Below are 24,964 nucleotides of genomic sequence, written 5' to 3' on the forward strand. Positions count from 1 at the left end.
AATGACCTGTTATAATACAGATTTGTTGGTGGCCCTGATTTAGAATTGGTGCATGCTATAAAATCAGGGGTACTTCTGTAATTTAAAAATCAGAAGTACTTTAAGGCTAGGTGTCATGAAAAAGTCTTTGAGCCATGTAAAAGAGGATTGTTTATGCTGCCCTTAGTTACTAGAATATTTTTGCTGTACAGTAATAACTATCTGTCATGTGCAGATTAATGAACTCTGCTGGAGTTGTATGCGTGCGAGCTTGGCACCAGGGTAATGCAATACTTCCACTGCAACTGGTAAAAACAGACTGAAGTCATTGGGCATTTTGCTTTATTTTCACACTGTTGGAATAGATTGGATACCTCCTTAATCTTTAAGGAATTACAGCTACTGGGCAAGAGCAAACCTCCTGATTTAGTCTTCCTTTGTTGAGGGAAATGGCAAATCTCCCAGTGATTGTACTCACTGGGATAGAATTAGGCCCTCAAATGGTTTTTCTCCCCATCTCATGCTGATAGGACATGTTAGGTCTATTAGAAATAGCCCCATTTAATCAATCCCAACTTTTCATCTAGATACCTCACACAAAAGATTAAGATGCCTCCTAGGCAGGATGAGGATATTGAGCTGATCTTCGTCCAGATATTCTTTCCTGAAATCAGGTCACTCCATCCTTTGGGAGACTTCAAGAATTATGATTTCTTGATGCAGAAACAGTACAAGGAATTAATCAAGGCCTCTTGGCACTCTAGAGAAAATTTAAATAGATACAAATAGATAAATGGAGTCTCATATAACCACAGTCATGTTGCTTCTAGCTGAACCTGTGTCAGTTTGTTCAACAATGGTAGCAAGGATGAAGTGCTTAAATACTCATCACCATTCTGAAAATCATTTCCATGAACCTGTTTTAAAATAAAACCAAGAAAATGCACTGTCAAATCTCTTTGATATTAAAACTAAATGGAGAAACCATTGTTAGACTTTTTGTATCTTGGTCAGCAGCAGAAATCCAGCAATGGTTAGTGAGTGAGTTATTTGACAGCCCATATATTGTGGGATAATTGATCTCAGATAAACACTTAATAGGAAAGTGTGTTATTAAAAATCACTATCAGCAGCAGCTCAAACTGATACCTATACCTCATAGTCAAAGAAATGTGAAAACCAAGGTTTTTTGAAACCACCCCTTGCCAGTTGGAAGCACAAGCCCATTATTTCAGCATGTGAATGAAAATTATCACTGCTTTTAGCCTGGTGCCATATGATGCTTTGTGACTATGAAGACTTCAGGCTCCAAGGCTGTGAATCTTCCATGAGTAATAAAACCGACTTACAAATTTATAAATAATAAATGAAACCGGATGAAATTCCTTGAAGGTACCAAAAATGAACAAAGCAAAAACCCTGCACCCAGCTGGTGATTATTTAAAAAGTAAAACACAGAAGAGTCACAATGTTGGTAATTTATTGGCTTGCTCTAACAGAAAGTTGTTAAACATACCTATAATTCATGCTCCATCTCCATTCTTTCATAATTCATGGTAATTACTACATGTCCCGAAGGGCAAAGAAATACAGAGATCCTCAGTAACAGGCCTTTTGTCTTCTTTTAACAGGACATGCATATTATCAGCACAGACGAGAATCAGGTCTTTGCAGCTGTTCAAGAGTGGAACCAGAATGACACCTATAACCTGTACATCTCGGACACCCGAGGGGTCTACTTCACCCTGGCCTTGGAAAATGTGAAAAGCAGCCGAGGACTTGAGGGGAATATTGTCATTGACCTTTATGAGGTATGTAGTAAAGGTCACCCTACAAAAAGCAGTAATGGCTGTTAGTTCAAGCAAGTGTAAATCTCCCAACCTCCCAGGATTTTAATTTGTATTAGGATCAGCCCTGAGGCATTTCCTGGATTTGATGCTGAGTTGACTCAGGTGGGAATAGATGCAGTTATTCTGCTATAGGTGCAACAACTGTTTGGGTTCAAGTCAATGACTGGTTAGCTATGTGTCATTTCCAAAAGGGAAGACTATTATCCATCTCATCCTAATGTGGATATCCATAGAAAGACTAAACATACTGGTTTTTTCCCCTTGGGCATCTAGAGACACCTGCTCACAGGCAGGGAATCTGGACTGCACCCTCATGAGCTCTGAACAGTTTGTGAACTATAACCAAAAATTTGTAGGTGCCACTTGCCCAGAGATGACAGATGGATAACTTCTACCCCAAACTTCCATTCTCATGCTTCTTCCAAGCCTGTCAGCCTTGGCCAGCAGCAGTGCATTCAGAGCAGTTCCAGTTCCTGGTTTCTTCACAGCATTCTGGGTTTTGTGTGTTATTATTTGTTGGATGGAAGATCTGCTGAGATGCAGGGCTCAGTGCTTTGCTAGCAGCAAACAACTAATCACTATTACTAATAGAAATGGGTGCAGGCTGATTACTACTGTTACACAGAGAAATGTTCTTGCAGCTGCATGCAGAGGTTACGACTATGCATTTTTTTTATTTCAGTCAGAATAAAGCTCATTTAACAATATAATCAATTTGTTTATAAAAATCCAGGTAGTTTAAGTCAATGAGGAAAAATTCAAAAATAACATATTGATTAATATGAAGGACAGGGTTTATGTTTTTTCTTCACCTGGTTAAATATATTTTCCTGCCTCTGAAAAAGTATGTTTCTTTGTTATGACGAACCAGCTAAAATTAACATGCATTGTCTCACATTCCTGGGCAAACCTGCATATTCCCCAATGGTATATCATAAACTTTTCACTGTTAAATGCTAATCAATTTTTATAGAGTCATTTAAATAGCAGTATCACTCCAGGGCTTCAGAGTAGAAGGATTTGCATCCTGACAGTTGCCAGGAAGTTGCAGATTTGCAGAAAATTTCTTCTTCCTGTCTCACTTTCACAGCTGTGAAACAGAGACCAGACTCAACATGAAATCTTCTTGGGGATGTTTTGACAGGCCCATATTCTGCTGGAATGGGTTCTGCTGACAAAAATCAAAACATTTGAAACAACTGGCTTGATTTGTCAGAATTCGGATGTGGAAAGAAAGCAAAGAAATCAAGTTTGCAAAACATCAGTGTCACAGCATCTTCAGGATTCCTATCTTTTATATTGATTTATTTTTTTTTTCTGGTACACAAAAGGACCCCGCACTGCTTCTCATGTGATCTTCTGTCTCCCCTGTTTTGGCAGTCTGTGGAGGCAGTGGGGCAGAGCCCATCCTCAAGCTCACAGAGCTCAAGTGTGAAGGTGCAGCCTGTACCTTCAAGCCCATCTGCAAGAACTCAATGAAGTTCAAAAGTGGGATGTTTCCTAGGGGTTTGCTCTATGACCATCCTTGTCTTTTTCTTCCAAAGAGAGAAACCACACAAGACCTTTCAGCTTTGCAAGATATACCTTTAGTGCCATTTGGAGTTCTAAGATTGGATTGAGATGCCTTCATTGCTTTTACAGAGACCTTCCACTCCCAAGAGTGCTCAGATGGACATTGCTTTTGCTCTGTTCTTCCGATGTATTTTTTTCACCTCTCTCCCTTTTTCCTAGGTAGCAGGGATCAAAGGCATATTCCTGGCTAACAGGAAGGTGGATGACCAGATCAAGACTTTCATTACCTACAACAAGGGCAGAGACTGGCGTTTGCTGCAGGCACCAGACACTGATCTAAGAGGGGATCCTGTACTTTGCCAGCTGGTGAGTGGCTGATCTTTTCCAAGGCACCATTGACTCCTTCAGAGCTTCTTACTGTAGTCACTAGGTGAACGAAACTCTCCCTGTGTTAAATGAATTCAGTAAATTTCTTTATCTATAGCTTTGTAAGTTTTAAGGGAAAATTCTGACCATCTTTCTTGATGTATTTAAAATAATTCAAGTCAGAATAAGAAAGTTGCTGGGGAAAAGTGCTCTAAGTCAGATTGTTGTTAAAACAAGGGCAGATATGCTTTTACAGCAGAGCTCCTGCTTATCCATCAGAGGAACATATGAGCTATGTGTGCTAAAAGCAGAGGATCAGAGCATCTATGTGCAGTCACCAAGGGTGACTCTGATATTTAATTTGATGAATATTAAAGCTTCTGCCTTCTGTTTGTTTTCTGCCAACAGCCCTTTTGCTCATTGCACTTGCGCCTGCAGCTCTCGGAGAATCCTTATACTTCAGGGAGCATTTCCAGCAAAGAGACAGCTCCTGGGCTGCTGGTGGCCACAGGTAAGAACATAAGTGCTTCTCACTGCTCACCCATACCTCCCTGGGAACCTGAGAGTATATGAGGTATTCCCCATTGGTGTAAAACCTTTCAGCTCTGTTTCAGCAAGTATGAGCTAATTCACATTTACACCTATTTGCTTTGGGCTAGGAGAAGGCATATTGCTCCAAGTTCAAAAAAGATGTCAAGTATTTGCAGATGTAAACCCACACTTTCAAGGTACCTTTACCCAGTGGCATTACTAAGTCCTCTCGTGTTGTTACAACCACTGAGGGACATGTCTACCTGTTTGCTGCAGGTGCCATGAAGGAGAATAGTACCCAAGGGTTACACTCCTGGGAGGTGTCAATATGTCCCACCTTTTGAGCAGCGAGCACAGAGCTGTCACAAAGTCTGTCAGGTGAAGCCTGGGCTTCCTGGGTGCCTGTCTTGTGCATGGCTCCTGCTTTTAACTCTGTACTGCTGCAAGACTAGCAGCATTTAATCAACACTGCATGGGCCAGTGGTGGTGTGGGCTGTTCTGCAAAACAGTGCTTTGGCAGGTGGTGTTGTTTAAATGACAGCCTGCTACAATACTTCATGGTGGCAGCAGCTGAGCCACTGCAATTAATCCACAGGATGGATGGGGTTACCAACATCCTCAGCTCTGTGGGAGCTGCTGGGCTAAGAAAGTGCTTCCTGAATGGCTGGTGCTCTTGAAAGCTGGCCTCTGAGCCATGGAGGCTGTTCTGTCTTTTCAAATGGAGGGTCTTACCTACACTCAGATATGTTTGAATAGTTTAACTGTTCTTTCTAAGGCTCAGTTTATCTCCTTGGTTCTCTTCAGCGTAGCAGTGGCCTGCAAGTGTGGACAGTTAGCAGATTGTCTGCATGAATTTACCCATTTTCATTCTCATATCCTTCTGTGCTTCAGTGTGTTTGCCAGACAAAGGCAGAACCTGAGACGGGTTCCCTTCATGACATTTATATCTCAACAAGGGAGATGCCATGTGATTTCCAGTTCACTGATCCAGGCCAAATGAAGTGAGATAATTTGGTTCAAACCTCCAGATATCCCCATGCATAGCCAAGTGGAGTCATCACTCCTGGCAGGTTGCACTTGCTAGATGGATGCTTAGGAACAAGCCCTACTCATGATTCTGTAATTACAAAAGCTTTTTTTTTTTTTTTTTTTAACCTTTTAGGAAGTAAATAGAGGCAGCAGGACTGTGAGATTCTAGGCATTGATCTAAATTGTTAGAAAATTAGGTTCTTTTCAAACTGCCAGTGCATGGGATGAATGCTTTCCCAGTTTAACAATTAACCTTTAAAAAGCAGAGTATAATTTCTGCCTTACTCCTTTGTGGATGAAAAAACCTTACCTGTTGGGAATATACACATCTGTTTCCACTAACCAGTTTCACAACAGTAGGAGCATCTCACCATGTTGCTGAATGCATTCAAGGATAAGCTTTGCAATTTTTTCTCACAAATGTTGGCTGCTCAAACACTTCATTTACAGTGAGACATTTCCAGCAATGATTGGATACTTGGACACTTGGTACAGGACAGAGGTTAGATTCCTGCAAATGGCAGAAATATGTTTTATTATCTAATTTTACAGCTGCTAAATCCTCTTGACTTGTTTGGGAGTTGCATTTTGTAAGGTTTAAATGCACGTAGGTGAAATTGGAGTAGGAGAATTAAGGAAATAATGGAACAGCTTTGCACAGAAAGACAGAATGAAGTGATAACAACTAAATTCTTGCCTTTTTACTCCCTTTCCTCCATCTGTAAATCCCTGTTTGAAAATTTGGAGTTTACATTTTGGTGTTTAAAATATGATACAAAACTTACACTGCTACCTTTAAATCAGTGTCCAATTCTTGAGGACATCCACTCGTTATAAGATACTGGGCTAGGAAGGTCTTTGAACTGAAACAGTAGATTTATCCTCTTGAACCTGGATGTCCCTTTAGACTGACCTTCTGTATGCTTGCCCACATCAGGTTTTCCTCACAGCCTCATCTAAAACAGTTGGTGACTCTTGCTGGTGTCAGGGAAGAAAATTAGGTAGATGGACAGTATGACAGTTCCTATATCCTGAGCATTGATGAAAACACCCTTCTTGAGCTGCTCTGCCTCCTGGAACCAGAACTTTTTTGAAATATCATTGACACAATAATGTGTTAGTTGAATTCTGTGATGGTAACAGGAGAGTGTCAATCTATTTTAATATCTAATTTTCCAGCATTAAATGTCAGAAATTTAATTAGCATTTTCATTAGCGTGTTCATCCACAGAATAATGTCTGACACTTATGTTGCAGGCAATATTGGCTCTGAACTTTTCTACACGGATGTTGGCGTGTTCATCTCTTCTGATGGTGGCAATTCCTGGAGACAGGTATGTTTTGCACAGCAAAGGAAAGCATGGAGCCTTTTGCTATTCTTCTGACTCTTCACTTCCCAGCAGAGTGGAGCACTCATGCAGTACTTCCTTTGCTTGCAGATCTTTGAGGAGGAATACAACGTTTGGTTTCTGGACTGGGGCGGGGCACTAGTGGCCATGAAACACACGTCAGTGCCCATCCGGCACATGTGGTAAGGAAACTTGTTACTTTGAGAGGGTGCCAGTGTCTATAAAATGAACAGATGATGTCATTCTTATCTATGTTTTACCATCATTTTGGTTTTATTGATTAATATAATGATTATTGCACCATTTTATAAATATAATGCCTCCATACATAATCATGTATGTGTATGAATTACTCTTTGCACTGATAATGTACTATGAGCCTCCAGGTGGGGCTTCTTTCCTACAGACACACATATACTAAATCATCCTTTGGGCTTCAGGTATTTCTGAGAGGATGTGTTTCTCGTTTCTACATTTTGTTTACAGAATTTAACATTCATCTGGTAAGATAGATAAAGGGAGGGAGAGGAGAGGGCAGTAGGTGTAGATAAGGACAACAGAGATATGTTGCTAACCCCTCTAGTATTTTACTATCAATTTCCAGAGATACTGTGGTGGCGACTGATTAGAGTTGGAGGTGAAATAGGGCAAAATGATTTCTCAGCTGAAGACAATGTTTTGCTATAAATGGGTTGCAACAGCCTAAGCACTAAAGATACTACTCAAAATTATCCTCTTAGCTCTTGCCCCTCTGACTCCTGCCCCAGTTACACCTTCTGAAATTCATAACTAACACTGTTAACATAAAATGGCTGTGTTAGTACCACCTGCAGTGGACTGACCCACCCAGCTTCTAATGTTGTTTAAAAATGAATTAGTTAGAAATAGATTTCAGAAACAAGATGTGTTCATGTGTACAATACTGGGTTGTCTCTCAGAGTGACGGTGCTAAGCACATGTCTATTATTTTGCATGCAGAACAGAAAATGTGGTCTTCAGTCAAATAGAAAGAGAATGCAATGGTGTTTGGCAGCAATGATGAGGTGTTAAGGTTTCCTCTACCTGAGTCATTATTGTACAAAATCCTCCAGTGAAATTGCAGTCATTCCAAATCTGGACGCCTCAAGACAGGTTGACTTCACCCATTTACGAGCTCATGTTCTGGAGATGCACTTTGAAAACATTAACAGCTACTTTTTCAATAGAAAAAGCTTCTGGACTTTATGTTTCTGATCTGACAGATAACTCTGGGATGACTGCAACATAGATTTCTATAAAAATTTGAATCTATTGCATTTGAGCCCATTTCTTTGCCACCTGAAGCAAAGAAATGACTGCTTTAGTCACGGTGTGACAGTGGACTGTTAACCATGGGATGTATTGGCTCCATCACTGGGCCTACAGAGGACAGCAGTAACAGAGCAGACTCCTAATGATGAGCTGCAGACTCCAGTCTGTGCTGTGAATGTGTTGGGGTGTGACTGGAAGCCTCTGACGGTTACTCAGTTCTCATGGCTGTAATGAAAGTGCTCTCAGGAAAGAGGGCATCAGGACCACGTCCCAGTCTTTAGATCAAAGCAAGGATGAGTCAAGGAAGGAGAAGTTTGTGCTAGCCAAGGGTGGGTGTCACTAGCAGTGGGTGCATCAGACTGCAGCAAGTTGAGCTCTGGAAGAGTGAAAGGCAAGCCCCTTATGGAAAAAGCTGGAAGTCACGTATTAACCATTTGTTACTGCATTATTCAAGCCAGGTGTAGCTGTTTTAATTGTGTCTTTAATTGTGGAGGCTATTTAGACATAAAAAGCACATTACTACAAGTGCCTGTACTAACATACTGGGAAAGAATTGGTCACAGGTTGACTTTTCATAGGAGCCGACAGCTCAGTTCACCTTTGTTTGCAGAGGTTCATTTCATATGCTCTCCTTTTACAATGAAATGGTGTGTGCAGTTCTGAGTACCCCACCCACTCTATTAAATGAGTAGTGATTTAGATTTGTTATCAATAAGATCCAACAGGTTTCCTTCAAAATGGTACCCTTAGGGGCTTTGGAATTTGTTTCATATTGCTTCAGTAGGCACCTGTTTTATGGGCAGGAGTGGAATAGATTAAAGGGTACATGTAAATCTATTAGTTCTCAGGCTGAGACATTGTACAATAAGTTTCATGCTGGAGAAAAGAGGGGCAGATAATTGAAAAGCTGAGAGAACTTTAGCTAGGCTAATGAAGCATGCTGTTCCCCAGAAGTTGAAATGCTATTTGGAGAGATAAGCATGCAAGCAGAACGCATACAAATGCACAGGTGTATGGGAAGACACATACATTTAAATAAATAGATTTAGGGCAGATAATCTTTCTGTGTGCTGTTGTGCTCCCAGAGTTCTGTTTTAAATGTAAATTTAACTTCCTATTCTTGCATTCTGAGGTGAAAGTGTCTTGCTAAGTGACATGAGGGGCAGAGAGTTAGGGAATGGTGACTGCCAGTTTTGGCTTTCCACACCAGAGGTCTGAAGTTGGTGTAACCCATGGTTTATAATACACACTACAGTGGCCTCCTGGTCCTTTGGTGGTGTATCAGATATTGTCCCACCTACTTGGAGCAGGGGGGATTCAGTGACCACCAAGAGCTTCCCAGACAGATCCAGCTCACTCCCACAAATAAGCCAAATTTCCCTTTAAGTACTCACAGGGCTAGAGAGATTGTAGCTAATGCCATATGGCATTGATACGTGGATGGGTCAAAATGTCCTGTGGTGGTGAAAGCAATTTTCATGCATTCAGGCCAGGGCTGCTTATGCTCTGAGTGGTGCTTCATGCCAGGTGCTATTCCAGACCCAGAAACAGGTCTTGGCAAAAACTCCTCATCTCTTGAGGTCTGATGTACAGCTGCATAAAGTATATCCATGTCCTTATTGACAGTGGTTTTGCTTTCTAAAGCTTTGATCTTTCAAAATATATCAAGACCATGAATTTAGTGGGCTGGGAAGTGGCAAAGACTGGTTCTTGTCTGTAAATTCAGCTGCTGGAGCTTGTAGACCTTAGACAACATTTAATTGCTGTATTTGCTCTAGAGTAAGTATTTTTATGTGTATAAATGTTGTCTGCTTCTATCCCAGGGTGAGTTTTGATGAGGGAAGATCCTGGACTAAATACAGTTTCACATCAACACCACTTTTTGTGGATGGATCCCTTGTAGACCCTGGCATAGAGACTCAGATAATGACGTAAGTATAGCAGCTCCAATTTTAAATTAAAAACTTCCCTTTCCAGGGAAGAAAGGGGATGGCAGAAGGGGTGCATGGAGATCCCCAAGTTCATGGTAACCTCATGATGTGCAGTGCAGCATTGTGTAGCTGCACATGTAGTGTTTCATGAAGACATGGTGCTGTTTTGTGGGCTTTGCTGGTGGTCACACGCCTGGCTGGCATGTTCTTGCATCATGTGGCAAATAGATGATGGAGCCAAGCTCTTTCCAGCAGTGACGGGGGCAAGGAGACATGGTCCCGAGCTGTAGCTTGGGAGTTCACATAGAATAGTAGGTAGATCTACTTCTCTGGAGAGTGGTGTACCCTTGGTCAGGTTGCATCTAGTGATAACCAGAGGTCCTTTCTCATAATTACTGCTGAGATTGCATTCCTTGGATCTGAAGGCCCAGGGACTGCAGTGCTCTTCAGAAGTCAGAGATCTGTATGATTGTACCTCATGCCAGTTCTGTCCTTGCTCCAGTTGTGCAACATGACCGTCTTTTGAGATTTCTGGTGGGTATGAATATCCCCCAAACTTGTTGCTTGCATTGTGGGCTGTACATCCAGTTTTAGCTCAAAAGTGTGTATATGCAAAGCTGAGCTCGGTATAACTTTCCTGTTCTGGGGTGTATTATGCTATGGCTCACCCATCCCATGGAAGGAAGAGCGTGGGCTAGCACTGATGGTGCTGAGACCTTCCTCCTCCCAGTGGGTAAGGCTGATGGAACCAGTGGAGTGATGTTGGCCCAAGAACAGGACAGGATTTGAGTTTAACAACCAGGAAAGGGAAGTTTTTAAGTTCAAAGGCATATTGAAGTAGTCATCTGACCTCTTGCACAAAGCAGATCAGAGCACTGTGCTCTGGGGTTCCGAACACAGCAAGGACAAGATGCACTGCCTTCATTGGTTTCAGAAATGCCTTCTTACCTGTGTGTCTTTGAACTGGCTGAAACAACATTCTGGAAAATATCAGAAAGCAAGGTGGCTCAGATGCCTTAGACTGAGGCACGCCTGTGAAGCATACCTACAGTGGCATGAAGAGGTGCCTTTGGTTAATCACATCAGACACTCTTGCACCACTCCAGTTCAGGGGCAGGACACTGATAAATTTCATCTTGCTGTCAGTCTGCTTCTCTGCATCTTCATTTGAAGTTCCTGCACATTTTCACTGCTTGAAAGAGAGAAGAGATTCAGGTCAAGTTTATTTTCTTCTAGGCTTCAGTCCATCTGCATACTTATATGGCATAAACACGTAGGTGGAGCTCATTGCCGGTGTCACAGGTAGTGAGAAACTGAGTGTCATCAGTTTCTGAGGAAGTTTGAACAGAATAATAGATGTGTGTCTTAGAAATTTCTGCTAATTATTTGAATGTATTCCAGCTATGTTGCATGATTTGTGTTGTTATGCCTTTCAAAGCCAGCTCTAAGTCAGCTTTACACAAACAGAAGTGACCATGTGCCTATACTTGAAGTGAACTCAGCTGCAAGAAAGGAGCTGGGGGAAAATCATATTTTACTCTTCCATCAAATGGTCATTTGAATGGGATTCTGTGCCATCTATGCCATGGCAGAAGAAATGTTTGGTGCTGTACCCTTGGAAGGCTCAGGAAAGCATAGCTGCGTCCTGTATAGCACATCCATATCCCCTGTGATAAACTGTCTTAGGAAGGACAGGCTAAATAATTATGGTTGTGCTTTACACAGCAGCACTCCTGTGCTTTATTCCCAAACAGTGCTGCAGCAAAACAAGGCAGCCTCTGTGTCTGTCACAGACAGCTACTGAGATTTTATCAGAGCAGAGGTGGTGTCAGTTCTGGTGGCATTGCTCTCTTTTCCTTTATTCCAAAACAATGCCTTGCTTTGACTTTTTTCTTTTTTTTTTTTTTTTTCAAAAAAGCAAGGTCCTGTTTTTTTAGAAGAATATATCTGTGCATCTCTTGCCTTGCTATCTGCAAACATCACCCTGTTTTTGCAAAGAGCAAAACTGAACAGCATATGATATACCTGTGCCTTTTCAGAAGACTGCTGTGAGCATCCTGTTGGGAAAACACATATGCCAATTCCCAGCTAAAGATTAGAACCTGCGATTCTCCTCACTCTGTGCAATTTTTTCTGCAAATGCAATGATAATGTGTAACTTTCTATGTTGTTTAATACGGTGAAATTCTTTGTGCAATATGTGTCACTTTCCAGCTGCACACACGTGCAGACATATGCACACATGTTGAGAGAGAGCTGAACTCACATAAATCTGCATGTCAGCACCTTCATTGAAATCAGTGGAGCTAATCAGTTGCAACTAGCTGTGGATTTAGACCATTTACTTTATAAATAAATGCAGTTTTCTTTTGAGATGAAAAATGCATTATAAATCTAAGATTATGGTTATTTATCTCAGTAGTCTTCTGGTGTAGAATGTAGGAAGTGAGTTATCTCCTGAATATTGTGAATTTGATTTGTTGAGAACTTCTTATTTTGAAATTTTGCAGGCATCTTACCATTATTATTGCCATTGCCATTGCTATTGTTATTGCTATTGTCTTTATTATTACTGTCATCATTAGCAGTTTTAAAACCATTCTTAATAGTCTGTAAAAGCCATACAAAGAAATTTCACATGACACTTGCAATGAATGTTTAGAGAAACTTCTATCCACAAATAAAAGGAACAGAGGAGGAAAGAGCCCATTTATAAAGCTGTATGCAAACCATTTCTATACTTAGGTGTTTCTCCCAAAGAAAATTTTAGTGAGCTCATCTATAGGGGCAGTGTAGGATAATGATGGGCTTGTGTAAGCTTTGGGTGAGAAGAAATCAGTGTATTTCTATTGCTACTTGCCACCCTCTGAACAAAGATTGCACATGGTGGTTTGGAGGTCCATAGAATTTGTGTTTGTGGGTAGAAACCCCAACGATTTCAGGAAGCTGATGAGAGGAGCACAACAGTTTGGGATTTGTGTCCCAAACTGATCATGGGGTCAGTAGGAGCTCTTAGACTTGAAGCAGCACTGAGGCAGAGGGATCAAGGCTGTGGTCATATTTATGTGCTGCCACACTGGGTAGGTTAGTGGCTTTTATAAGTTTGTCTCTCATCCTGGAAAATGCAGAATAGTTCATCTAGTGGTCTCAGCTGATTACTGTTAGAACTAAGATTTCTTCCATCTTGCATCAAAGTGGTCTGTGTTCTCCCATTTAAGAAAATAATATTCTGAGGAGAATGTGTACACATAGTCATTATACTCCAACTATTATAAAAATATTGCATTATTAACAATATTTTCATAATACTATTTTATTAAAATCAATATATCAGTAGAATGACTTTCCCAATCTTCATTTCGTGCCACATGCTGTGAGAGGCTTTCTGGGCTGTTGGAAGGAGCAACCCTTTTAGCACACAATTTTGTAACACTTCATAGCTATTAAGTGAGCTTTTTCCATATCTGTCTTTATTGTATGAGTATCTTAGGCTTTTTGAATCCTTTGTGCTTTGTGCTGTGTATGCTTGTCCTAAACAGTCCTAAAAAACTTAGTATGGTAACATCAGTAATTTGCTTTATGAAGAGGCTTTATATGATTCTGAATATCTAAGAGTACTCTGAATTGGGAGCTGCTTTTAGTGGGGTGTTGGACAAGATGTCTTGCAGAGGTCTGTTTCAACCTAAGTTATTTCATAATTTTGTAATTTTGTACGGCTATAATGCTGCAAGAATTATTTGTTTACGAGCTGGGGGGGGCTCAGTTAAGAAGGTAGTTTTGTGATGCACAGGGAAGTACCATGAGACTATGTGAGCTGGTCTGCCTCGAACTGCTGCCTAACCAAAGTAAAGCCACAGTCCTTCCTCCAGCCCTGGCTGATCATCTTCTGCAGTTCCTTTTGTTGTTGCTTTGACACTTTCTCATCTCACAAGAGAGTCAGTTCAGCTCCTTTAGCACAGAGCTTTGTACCAAAGCACATTCTGGTGCTTGGTGCAGGCGTGGGGAAAAAGGCTGTAGGACACACAGAGTCCTCTAGGAAAATAAATGCATAAGGGTGGTGGCTTAGACATTTCTCAGATGAATGCCCAGGATGCACTAGCCTTTTTGAAATCTACTGGTTTCTAAATTCTGTGCTGTGCCCTCACTGTTAACTCGTGTATTTTTTAGTGATGTCATGTTCTGATGGGTCAGATCTTTATTTTCTGGATTGACAAGCCATAGTGCAGCATGTTACTTATCTGAGGTTGTCCAACAGGGGAAAGGAATCACACTGTATTCCCCTTCCAGTCAGTTGTGATTTATCCAAACTAGTTTGTACCATTCAAATCAGGGACAAGATGTTGCCATGGGTCCAGAGAAGGGCTTTATGTTGTTCCAGCTCTGACTCATAATTATTACCCCTGCCACTTCATCTCCTGTGCTAAGCATCTCTCCAAACCTATATTTAGAGGAATAACATTTTTGCTTCACATCCCTGCATCATTTTAGTAGACTCATTATGTGTGTGTGTGTGCAGACACTCATTTACAGATGGGGATCATTAAGTTTCTCTGTACTGATAAATAAATATTTATGTAGACACACCCACGTGTGTATATAAATTTCTATGTAGTTCTACGCGTGTGAACTTAATGATCTCTATATATGTGTGTATGCATAATTGAGCATTAATATTTTCAGTGAGCTGAAAGTTGGTCTGTCAACACTGCTGTGACTGCTGCCCTTGGCTATGTGTGTTAGAAAATGTTCCTGGTTGTAAACGAATGTGGTGCTAGTCCTGACCCTTTCCAACACCTTCTTGTTTATGTGGCCATGAAGCTTTACCAGAGATGAAGTGGGAATAATTCTTTCTTTTCAAGAGACCCATAAAATTACTGGCAATCCATCACTGGGTGGCAGAAGAGTGAGAAAGAATGAATAAGTAATTGAGAGAGATGTTGGAAAAATTGAGATGGGTGCCAGGGGAGGTTTGAGGTGAGAAAGAAAGTATTAAGAGCACAGGCCATACTGTGTCAGACCAGAAGTCCCTCTATTTCAGATCCATGTTCCAACAGTGACAAGTACAGGATGCTAAAACAATATATGTTATACTAAATTATACTAAAAATATTACCTTATATACTTTTCACATTTATAGATATTTACAAATAAGGACCTTCCTTGGCCAAACATGGTATTCTTTATATTTCTAAGATATTAGTGAGTTTTCATATTTTTGAGAGTTTTCCCTCTAAATACTTTGGAAAGGTGTTTAGCAGTCACCTTATCCCGTGGCCAGGAGTTCCATGAGGTACTTTTATTCTGAAGAACTGACTGACCTGTGGAAGACATCAGCAAAGTAGATACAGGCATGAAGGCAATGTGGACAGATTCTGATTCACAGTCAGCAGAGATTCAGCAAACTGAGTGTGAGAAAAGGACAACAGCTCCCAGATTCAAGCTCCCACTGAGTTCAAAGTTACATGGGGGCCAGGATAATTTTCCTGTCTTTTTCTGATAAGGTGATTAACATCTTTTCTCTTCAAGCAAGGCAACATCCGCTGCCTTTTGCTCAAGTCTTGCTGTTACATTAAAAGCTAATACAGGAAAGAAAATTACAAGCTGACACAGTGTCCTTGAAGCATTCTGCCTCTTTGCCTAGGGGTAGGGAGACATGGGTCTGCCACCTCTGAGTGGCTGTACTGAGAAAAATTAAGGTGAAATCAGTGATAGAAAATAGTGCCTTTGCTGAGATGAAGTCAGAGGAGCTTATGTTCTCCCCCTGGTGCCAGGTTTTGCCTCCCACAGCCAGCACCTCTGCTTAGCAACCTCAGCAAATGAGATGCAGTGTGAGTGGATGGCAAAACACCTGAGGTTGTTTTTCCTAGAAGGAATTGAGGCTCTTGTACAATGTGCACGAAGAAAAGAGTCAGTGTTCCTCAATTCCCATGGCCCACAGTGCCTTTAAACTTTCCTGACATCAGTCTGGCCTCTTTTCACTTCACTATGTGAGAAAAGAAGAAACTGTCTGAAAAAAACCATAGATCTTCTGCAACTTTGACTGCTGCTGAACCACATAGAAATTTGGCAAAGAGGGAATCTGGAAGAAAGATTTCACCAGAGTTCTGTAGAAAGCGAATTCCAACTTGCAGCTCCCAGTGTAGAAAATGAGACAGGGAGCTGTCGTGCTGAAAGATTCTGAACTTTGTCCCTGTTTACCTTCATTTCCTCTGGGAACCAAGGCTGTCCACCCAGCCTGCACATTCTCTCAGGGCTACCAGAACTGTGGACTTTTTTAAAGATCAGAGAGAAGATTTTCAAGCCTAGTTTATCCAAATTGCATAAGTACATTAGATACTAGAAAAGACCGTTAGGTTTTAATTGTTGTCCCTTCTGTGGTTTTATCTCACTTTTCAGTTTTCCTTTTTTATGCTGTTCAGTGCAATATTTGTTTGTGGTGCAACTGGCAGTGTTATTAGTTATGGATTTTCCTGGCTCTGATGCATCCTTGTGAGATCAGTTTCTCTTCCTCACTCAGGGGACTGTGCAGACTGCAGTGCACAAACCTATATAAGGACTTTTCATAATAGAATCCATGAAATTAAAGTGAATCTGTGAAAATAATGACTGCACACAGAAAAAAAAGTAAAATTTGGAACTTGATCTGAGAACAGAAATTCCAAGTACAATTACTAAGTAAGGAAGCCAAAATGATTGAGGGGATGTTGGCATTTGCCATAGTGAGCTGCATTCGTGTATCATCTGATGTAATTTCAAAACTTTCTGGAAGTAATGAATAGCTTGGACTTTGCGAGAAAATGATCAATCTGCTAATGGCATCAAGTGACTTTAAAATGGACAAGAAAATGTGTGTTATAGGAATTTCCATTTTATCCCAGCAGATGATCAGTTTATACCCTGGAGTAAGAGAGTTGATTACCCATATCTTTGTTTGCAAGACTAAAAAACATTATTAACGACCCCAAGATTAATCAGTGTCACTTCCTCCTCCCATCTCCCTCTCTGCCAGAGGAGTAGTCTGTTTTTTAGCCTTTGGATCTCTGCATGAATTCACCTAAACAGTTCACAAGAAGCACAATATTGATTGTGCTGTTAATAATTGCAGTGTGAGCTGAGGTCTTTCTGTGGCACCTGAAAGACAAATCAGGTGATGAGAACATCTGTTTGGAGTAATCTTTCTCAGACAGCAACGTGTGATTTATTTGGCTTTAGGAAAAGGATGTCTGTGACCCAAGACCAGTTCCCAGCAGCAGCACCATGTACTTGGAAGATTCCTGGCAGAAGCCGTAAGACATGGAAAAGGCACTGTGCTCTGTGGCACGTATTGTCCATCTTTGACTTTCTGGGGCAAACATTATTGTCACTGGAGTCAAGTGCTATTTATGGACAGTAGATCAAATATTATGCTAAAATAGTCAACATCATCATTGTATTTTGCCAGTAGGGAAGTTGAGGGAGAACAAAGGACGTGCCCATGGTCAGGCACTCAGCAGATCTCTGGAGTCCCAGATAGGTATCCCACTGCGCAGACTTTTCCCATTTTTTCAGGGAAGGCAGATGCTCAGTCATGCCTATAATGCTCAGACAAGGGGGATGGAGAGGTGAGCATGTGCAGGGAGGAGGAACGGAGAGAGGTGTGTTCACTTGAGACTGGAATTTGTTGAAGCGAACAAAAGAAAGAAGCCCTTGCAGAAAGAAGCATCTATCAGCAGCCGGCTGATAGATGATTTCTTTTCCCTAGATAAAAGTGTAAGTTTTGCCTGATGGCAATACAATCCAGGTATTCTCATCTAGAAGCTCATGTGCTTTGTTTCCTGTGCTGCTAAGTAAGGACAGATGGATCTTGGCCCTGTGCTCTCCTCCTGCCTGCAGATGGGCTGGGCTGTATGGAGCACTCAGGCCTGATGGAGGGTGCACAGGAAGGGGCAGGATGCTGTGCACACAGACATTCCTGAGTCTTTCACCTTTTTGTGAGAGCAAGACGTGAAATATTCCGGTGCTCTGATCACACCAGCCCTCAGGAGACTGAGAAACTACATTGCCTTGGTACCTTTCCCGCTTAATCTCTCCCTGATCCTGCACAAGGAAGAGGGTGGCACAGCACACCAGCTTTTCTGGGAGCTTGAAGGCTCAGTGTTGGGTTGGCTGCAGAGTTCACTCTGACACATTTTTGGTCACTGAACTGAATGAGTGTTGGAAAGCAGCTCTCCAGAACTTCCTCTTTGAGCCTTCTTCTCTGATATCCAGGCAAAGCTGGACACTGTGCTTCACCTGCCACATGCATTTGGAGCTTTCATTTTTTAAGGAATGGTTTCCACATTTGTATTGGACATTTCTGGTTGGAAATCTGCTGATTCATAGGATAGAAGATTGAAATGACTGGATGTGTTCTGTTATCTGGGTTCTGGCAAAGCAGCAGCGCCTGCCTCTGCTGAGACCACAGACCCACGAGGGGATGAAACTCTCACATTGCTGATACCTGCCAGTGTCTTTTCTAGAAGACAGTGGCAGCATGTTCAGTTTTCAAGGCTGTCAGAAACTGGTTGTCTTTCATGAGTGCTTCGAAGAAGAGAAAGAACTCTTCTGAAAAACAGCATTAAAAATTAATATGCTTTCCCATCCCCCTTCCTAGGTGTCTCAAACTCTCTTTCATGTTGCTGGGATTTCTTTTGAAGCAATTGTCATGTAAAGTGGCTTGAGAACATTGGTAATAAATTTTTTAGAGACCAAATTTCAAAAAGTTTGATTTGTCATTCAGGAAGTTCTTATTTTGATAGCACTTCCTATTTGAAAAAATAATAACAAAAATCCCTGACTCCCCCATTGCCTTATGCAGTGTTTGTGCAGCTAAAGGGGAAATTGAGTCCAAACTGTAGGGCTGCTTTGTGATTACAGGTTCTGCAGATTACTTACTAATTGCACTTGGCATTACTTGCCAACTGAAAGATCACGTTGTACCATGTCATTTGCAGTGGTTTTCCTCTTCTGCTAGCACTATAAAGGAAGTGCCTGATGAATAATACCAGGACTGTTTTCCAAAGCTGAGGGAAAGGAACTGACATGATTGTATTGTAGGTTTTTTATTGCAAAGTTTTGGTTTTGATCTGTAATTCACAGAAACTCTTTGCCTGCCCCATCTCTTCTCTCTCTCTCTCCTGACCTGAGATCTGGCAGTGGTGCAGCTTTTCATGACCAGTTCAATATGGATTGTTGGTGGCCAACACTTTGACTTTCTTTCTTGCAGGCAACTTTGATGTCATGACATTCAGTTTCACTGGAAATGAACCACAACCCTCAGATTTAATCTGCAGGAAAAATTCTGTGAAATTCTTGTGCAACCCTTCTCTTTGGGAAATAGCATATGGACAAAGATTTTCTTGAACAAATTTGTCCTCATGCATGCTGCTGTCTGGTGTTGGTACATTCTTGATAGTTTCACTGCTGTTGATTTTTCTCCTTCTGAATAGTATCAGTGGAAGGCCCTATACCTGAGAGGGTCTATTTAGATTGTCTAAATTAAACTAATTTACACTGACTGAAAATCTAGATACAAATGGATGGTGTATTTTCTTTGGAAGAAAATGCACCTCTTCTTTTTAGAAAAAAAAAGCAGCTGTTTTTCTTACTTTCTTTTGGTCCTCAGACAGATGTACAGCAGCCCTGAGTCATCACCCATTGCCCTCAGGCTACTGTTCCTAGTTGACAGGTCAGCCAAAAGGAACTGAATTAAAAGCTCCAAAGAGGCTCTTAGAAACCATATTTATTGTTTAGAAAAAAAATTAGACAGTGTTTTTTGTTGGCAATTGCCTGCCTTTCAAGTGTCATCTTTCATTTTTTATGTTTCCTTTGTTTCCAGTCTCTTACTCCCTGCATCGTCCTGCCAGGCAGAAGACAGTTTAACTCTCCCTCTCCTGCTCTCCCTAATTGCTGATTTGTGCTTTCAATTAAGTTCTACTTCCTTGTATCAGTCCCTTTCTATCCAATTTCCTTGTAACTAGTGACCTCCTTTAATGCCAATTCCATCTAAATCCTAATAAAAAAAAATTGGAGATTACACAGCCCATTTGGTTTTTCTCTAAAGTCATGATTTATGTTTAATTCATGGAGTAATATTTCATCTATTCATAAAATCTGGTTGCACCAGTGCCACTTGCAACTGTTCTATTGATGCTCATGTGGTTTTGGCCTAGACAGCTCAGCCTGCACACAGGAATTTGTCTCACTTTACTGCTCCTTCCTTACACAGAGATAGATTCAGATCCAGATTTTATAACAGGCCCTCTTCTTTGTGTGAAATTGTCAGCATTTTCTTTCATTGACTCACAAGCTATAAATATCAACAAGTTAAGGAGGTACATCTATGTACCAAGACATTCTCTAAGTGTTCACTGAGCCAGCAGCTCTAGCATAAACTCACAATTTCCCAGGAAATGGGGAACAAAGGCAGCCTGGCTTGTGGGGGAAAAAAATCCCAAATGAATCAAGGCAATTATGAGTGAGAAGATATCTGATAAGATTGCAGCAATAGCAACATGTGCTCCTCTGCTGGACATCAGAATGAGAACCTTCAGTTGTACTGAATTACCTACTCACTGCTCCAGATCTGACACTCCCTTTGGTTTCAGTGAGAGAAGAGCTTCCTCTCCACAGACTAGAAAAATAAAAAAAACGTGAAAAACAAAGCAAAACCCAGACCAACACATGCTTGTTTTCCTGCCAGGAGGTGATTCTTCCAGACGGTGCTTCATAGCACTTCTTGGGTTTGCCCCTTAAATATCTACTTCTGGCACTTCCTTTTAGATACACAGATGTAAATGAAGAGGGATTTCAACTGAAATCAGATAGTGATCTTACTTGACTTTATTCCTTTCTGCATTCTCAAAACCAAAGCACAGATTTAGGTCAGCTGAAGTATTCACTAATTTGGGTGCTTTTACTATTGGGGATTTTTTGCTTGCTAAGACACTTCCTCTGCAAGCATTTTTATTTTACAATAAAAGGAAATAAAAATCAAGGTTGGTTTCAGGCTTTTATAAATGAAACAGCCTATTTATGATGACACTGCAATTAACTTTTCTATCAGTATTATCAATTAAAGTATATGTTTGGCTGTCTTTCTGTAGTTCTGGCTTTACTTTTCTGTTGATCCATCCATCTGCTTCTGTAGTTCATCTCAAAAGATGTTGTCTACTGAATATATTATATTAATTTGCTTTTATTTTATTTTTAGTTATTAAAAATACTTATAGTATATTCTGAGGGGTCTAATCTTGTTAAAAATCTGGCTTCAGAGGGCCCTAAGGTACACTAAGAGAAGCAAAAAGAGCACCCAAGCTTTTCATGTCTCTCAACTTGTTGATGTTCAGTGAAGGAAAACTGCCTCAGAAAGGAGGGTACTTTTGATGTTAGGTGTAGTGAAGATTACCTTATCAGCTTCTTCCTTCCCTGGCATCTCCAGTCCTCTCTCTCAGTGCTGGGCACATCCCAGGTCAGCAGGTGTTGCACACAAAGGAGCTGGGAGGGCTGGTGAAGGGAAAATCTTCCATCTTCATCCAGACCAGAACAGCCAAGTACAGGCAGCTTCAGTGCTTGCTTGCTCCATATGATCTCCTACCAATCTACTTCAGAAATGATAGAAGAGGACTTGATTTAGGCATGAGAATTTACATTTTAATACCTGGCTGGGCAGCTCATCTGATGCTGCCAGCAGGGATAGATCCCCATGGATACAGCTGATGCCTTTCCTGTGGGAGCTGTTACCTGAGGAGGTCTGTTTCTCATGCCATGAGCAGGGACAGGGATTGAATCTACGGACCAGAGGCAGGTGAGTTGTTATCTTGTGACCCTCAATTCATTCTGTTGACCTGGCAGGAATGAGGAGTATTGAATTACATAAAAAGCACAGCTATCAACAATACAAGGAATGATAAGGCAAAAGCAATGCAATTTTAGAAGAGAGCACTGTATAAATGTAAAAAGCCTTTTGAAGAACTCCTGCACAAGGTTATCCAGGCAGTGTACACTGCATTTGTAAGTTACTGTGTATTTAAAAAGTTAATGAAAGATATAATTATAGCAGCATTACCAACGATCATTTCTAAAATAACTCCATCAAGAAACTGTAAGCATTTCAGAATTTATTTCCATGTTTCTAATAGTTTTCTGCAAATTAATGACATCCAGTCCTGGCAATAAAAGCCTTGTCTTGTTTCTCCAAAGAAAGGATTGGGAAGCATTTTCTGTTTTCTTAACAACGATTTCACTGTAAACTATGCATAGAACCAGTTAAGAAGATGCTGTTCTATCAGCTAAGATTTTATGTGGAGTGGTAACTGCTTACTCAGAGGGATAGAACAAAATCTATGCAGTCTAAAGCCAGTAAATTACCATTCTATGTCTTAGGTTGGAGAACCTTTGTTAAATTGAGCTTAGTCAGAAAACCGACTCCATCTAAATACCATCTGGGCTCTTGTATTTATTGTTTCTCAAGGACTTCCACGTCAGACTGCTTATATGGAAAAATCAAAATATGTCTTTTTTGTTGGCTTCTCAAAGCTGGACCTTGAAAACCCAGCTCTCTTGTTTTCTATGCTTGCAACAAGCAATTAAGAGCTTTCAGTTAGACCACAGTAGGCAAAGTTATTGAGGCAAAATTTATAGTACCTCATTTCCTTTCTCCCTGTATTATCTTGATAGTTTAGCTATGTTTATTAAAAAAAATCCACCTCCTTTATTTAGTGACCAAAGTAAATGGGAAATGAAGGCACATGGGAATCAGATAAGCTGAATGAGATGCTACCTTCAAAGTGATGTGAGGACTCACCAGTTGAGTAGGGAAAAATAAGGCCCCACCAATCTCTTTTTGCATCTCCTTCCTTGGAATTTATTTTGTTTCTTTGCACTTGATATAGAAACTATTATGTAGGAACTGGAGCATTTAGTGCCAAGCACTTGTTGATAGCTAGACACTGTAAGTTTTAAAATGTTGCAGCTCTTTGCTGTCTGCCCAAGCCTCTACTGGGCCTCAAAACAGATATGGTGGGAGAGGTCATGTGCATGCACCTGGGCCACTATGGAAACACATCCAGTGATGTCATTCATAAAACTGAGAAAGTGGAGCTCAGCTGCAACACCTGGCTTTGTTCAGTTGGGGTTTGTACCCTGTTATTGTTTGCTTAGCTTTTTTAAAATTTCACAATGAAGACTTTCATCACTTTCCGAGGAAAGCTGCTTGTCAGAACCTTGGAACCCCACAGATCCCATAGTACTGTCCTCCATTCCTTGTATTTGTTTATAGAAATTGACAGAAGTTTCAAATGCACAACAAAGTCGTCTTGAGCTGTCACACCATGTTCATGGTGTTGGCCAGTGAAGCCATGTTCTGGGTGGCATTTGGCATTTCTCACTAACCTGAGTCGCTTGTTCATGACAGCACACAGGTTCTTCTTGTATCATACCCTTCCCACTTGTCAGCTCAGTGGAGCTTCTCTGTGGGGCAGAACTTGGATATAAGAACGTGTCCACAGCAAACCCACCACTTCAGACTCTCAGATATTGGCCACCCACCGTTGTCTCCCCGATCCGCATGAGCTGACACAGGTCTCCAGGAGAGAGCATGATTGATTCCTGGGTGGTTGTTGTTTCATGGAGAACAGCACAATGCAGAGCAATTTTGGTGCAGACTAGAGAAGGAGTGAGGAGAGAGCAAAGCCAACAACTCTGAATGACTACAGTGTAAAGCAAGATGAATAAATAATGGCAGCACACTGGAGCCACAGCAGGATCTGAATTACAGTCAGTGTGGGGATGTTTTGTCTTCTGCTTCTCTTTTGATTTCACAGGAAAATTTGTAAATCTTGTCTTTCTCACTGTTTTTTTTTAGTCTGGAACAATTAGAACAACAAAAATTTTAATCTTGTAAGTGGCTTGGGTAGAAATGTAGATTAGTGAAAGACCTGGAATAATAAAAAAGTAACATTTACTGCCCTCTAGACATCACAATAAGAGCGATTAGACTTGGATTTAATTTTGCTGGATTCTAGGGTTAGGGGAAGACCTTCCAACACAGGCTGTGTATGAGGTGTCAGGAAAAAGCTAAACACTCCTGGGATGTTATAAGAACAGGAAAATATTATTCATGACCAAATACCATTTTCTGGCATTAAGCTCCAAGACTGTGTGTCAGTTTCTGCAGCTGAGATTCATGAGATGTTATTTGCTGAATGGAAATATGAGTCTGGCTAACTCCAGCTCTTTCTTTTGTCTCCCATGCTCAGAGTTTTTGGGCACTTCAGTCTCCGTTCTGAGTGGCAGCTGGTCAAGGTGGACTACAAGTCTCTCTTCAGCCACAGGTGTACCAAGGACGACTACCAAACCTGGCATCTGCACAATCAGGTATCCCCACTCGCCAGGGGGCCTTGGGAGGGGGATCCTTTTCCCTTGCTCTGGGTTACCAGGTGGGAATGCAGTTGTTCTTTACAGCAAAGCATATGGATTTTCTTTGCATCCCTTGGAGAATGTGAATGAATAAACATGGGGCCAGGCATCTATGGGCAAGTTCAGGATTACATTCTATTTTATGAAAATAATCATTGCACCAGCTGGATATTTTTGGCCTCAATGCTTAGGGCAGTGTAAAACTACACCTTATGATTGAATTGTAGATGACACTGAATTCTTTGTAGCTCTGTCACTGACTCATGCAAATAATATTGTTTCAGTTTGCCTCTTATTTCCCTTACTCAAAAATGAAAATAAAAACATTTATTCATCCTGCAGGTCCTGCAGGTATCTGTAAAACTCTTGAATATCTGTAAACCCCTTGAATCTGAAAAGCTCTTGAATAAAAGACACCAGAGAAAACCACATTATTTCATTCTACTCAAGGATACATGCTTTGTTTTTCATACACTGGCTTATTTTCATGCTGGATTTATTTAGGTCCTGAAGCAACTGTAACTGAGAGGTCAATGACCTCTGCAGATTACTTATGGGTTACTGGCTACCAGTATGATGTCCCACACCCTGCAGGGGAACATAACTAGAGCCAGACATTGGCAGTAGTGACATTGCTGAATGAAATCCATGAATGAGAAATGAACATTAATTTGGCAAGGGTAAGATAATT

The 24,964-nt window shown here is 41.0% G+C and overlaps 1 protein-coding gene across 2 annotated transcripts in view; it reads left to right on the plus strand.

The window, feature by feature from the left end:
- SORCS3 (sortilin related VPS10 domain containing receptor 3) overlaps positions 1 to 24,964 on the plus strand; it is a 268,866-nt gene that overhangs the window by 207,188 nt on the left and 36,714 nt on the right. For both annotated transcript variants that reach the window (XM_030276367.4, XM_072931239.1), the window contains exons 9-15: positions 1,611 to 1,790; positions 3,561 to 3,707; positions 4,116 to 4,218; positions 6,525 to 6,601; positions 6,707 to 6,798; positions 9,730 to 9,837; positions 24,114 to 24,231. In XM_030276367.4, coding sequence (XP_030132227.4) covers positions 1,611 to 1,790; positions 3,561 to 3,707; positions 4,116 to 4,218; positions 6,525 to 6,601; positions 6,707 to 6,798; positions 9,730 to 9,837; positions 24,114 to 24,231 — 825 coding nt within the window. The remainder of the gene's footprint in view (positions 1 to 1,610; positions 1,791 to 3,560; positions 3,708 to 4,115; positions 4,219 to 6,524; positions 6,602 to 6,706; positions 6,799 to 9,729; positions 9,838 to 24,113; positions 24,232 to 24,964) is intronic.

The sequence above is a fragment of the Taeniopygia guttata genome, chromosome 6, assembly GCF_048771995.1.
Source record: "Taeniopygia guttata chromosome 6, bTaeGut7.mat, whole genome shotgun sequence".
Taxonomy (NCBI): Eukaryota; Metazoa; Chordata; class Aves; order Passeriformes; family Estrildidae; genus Taeniopygia; species Taeniopygia guttata.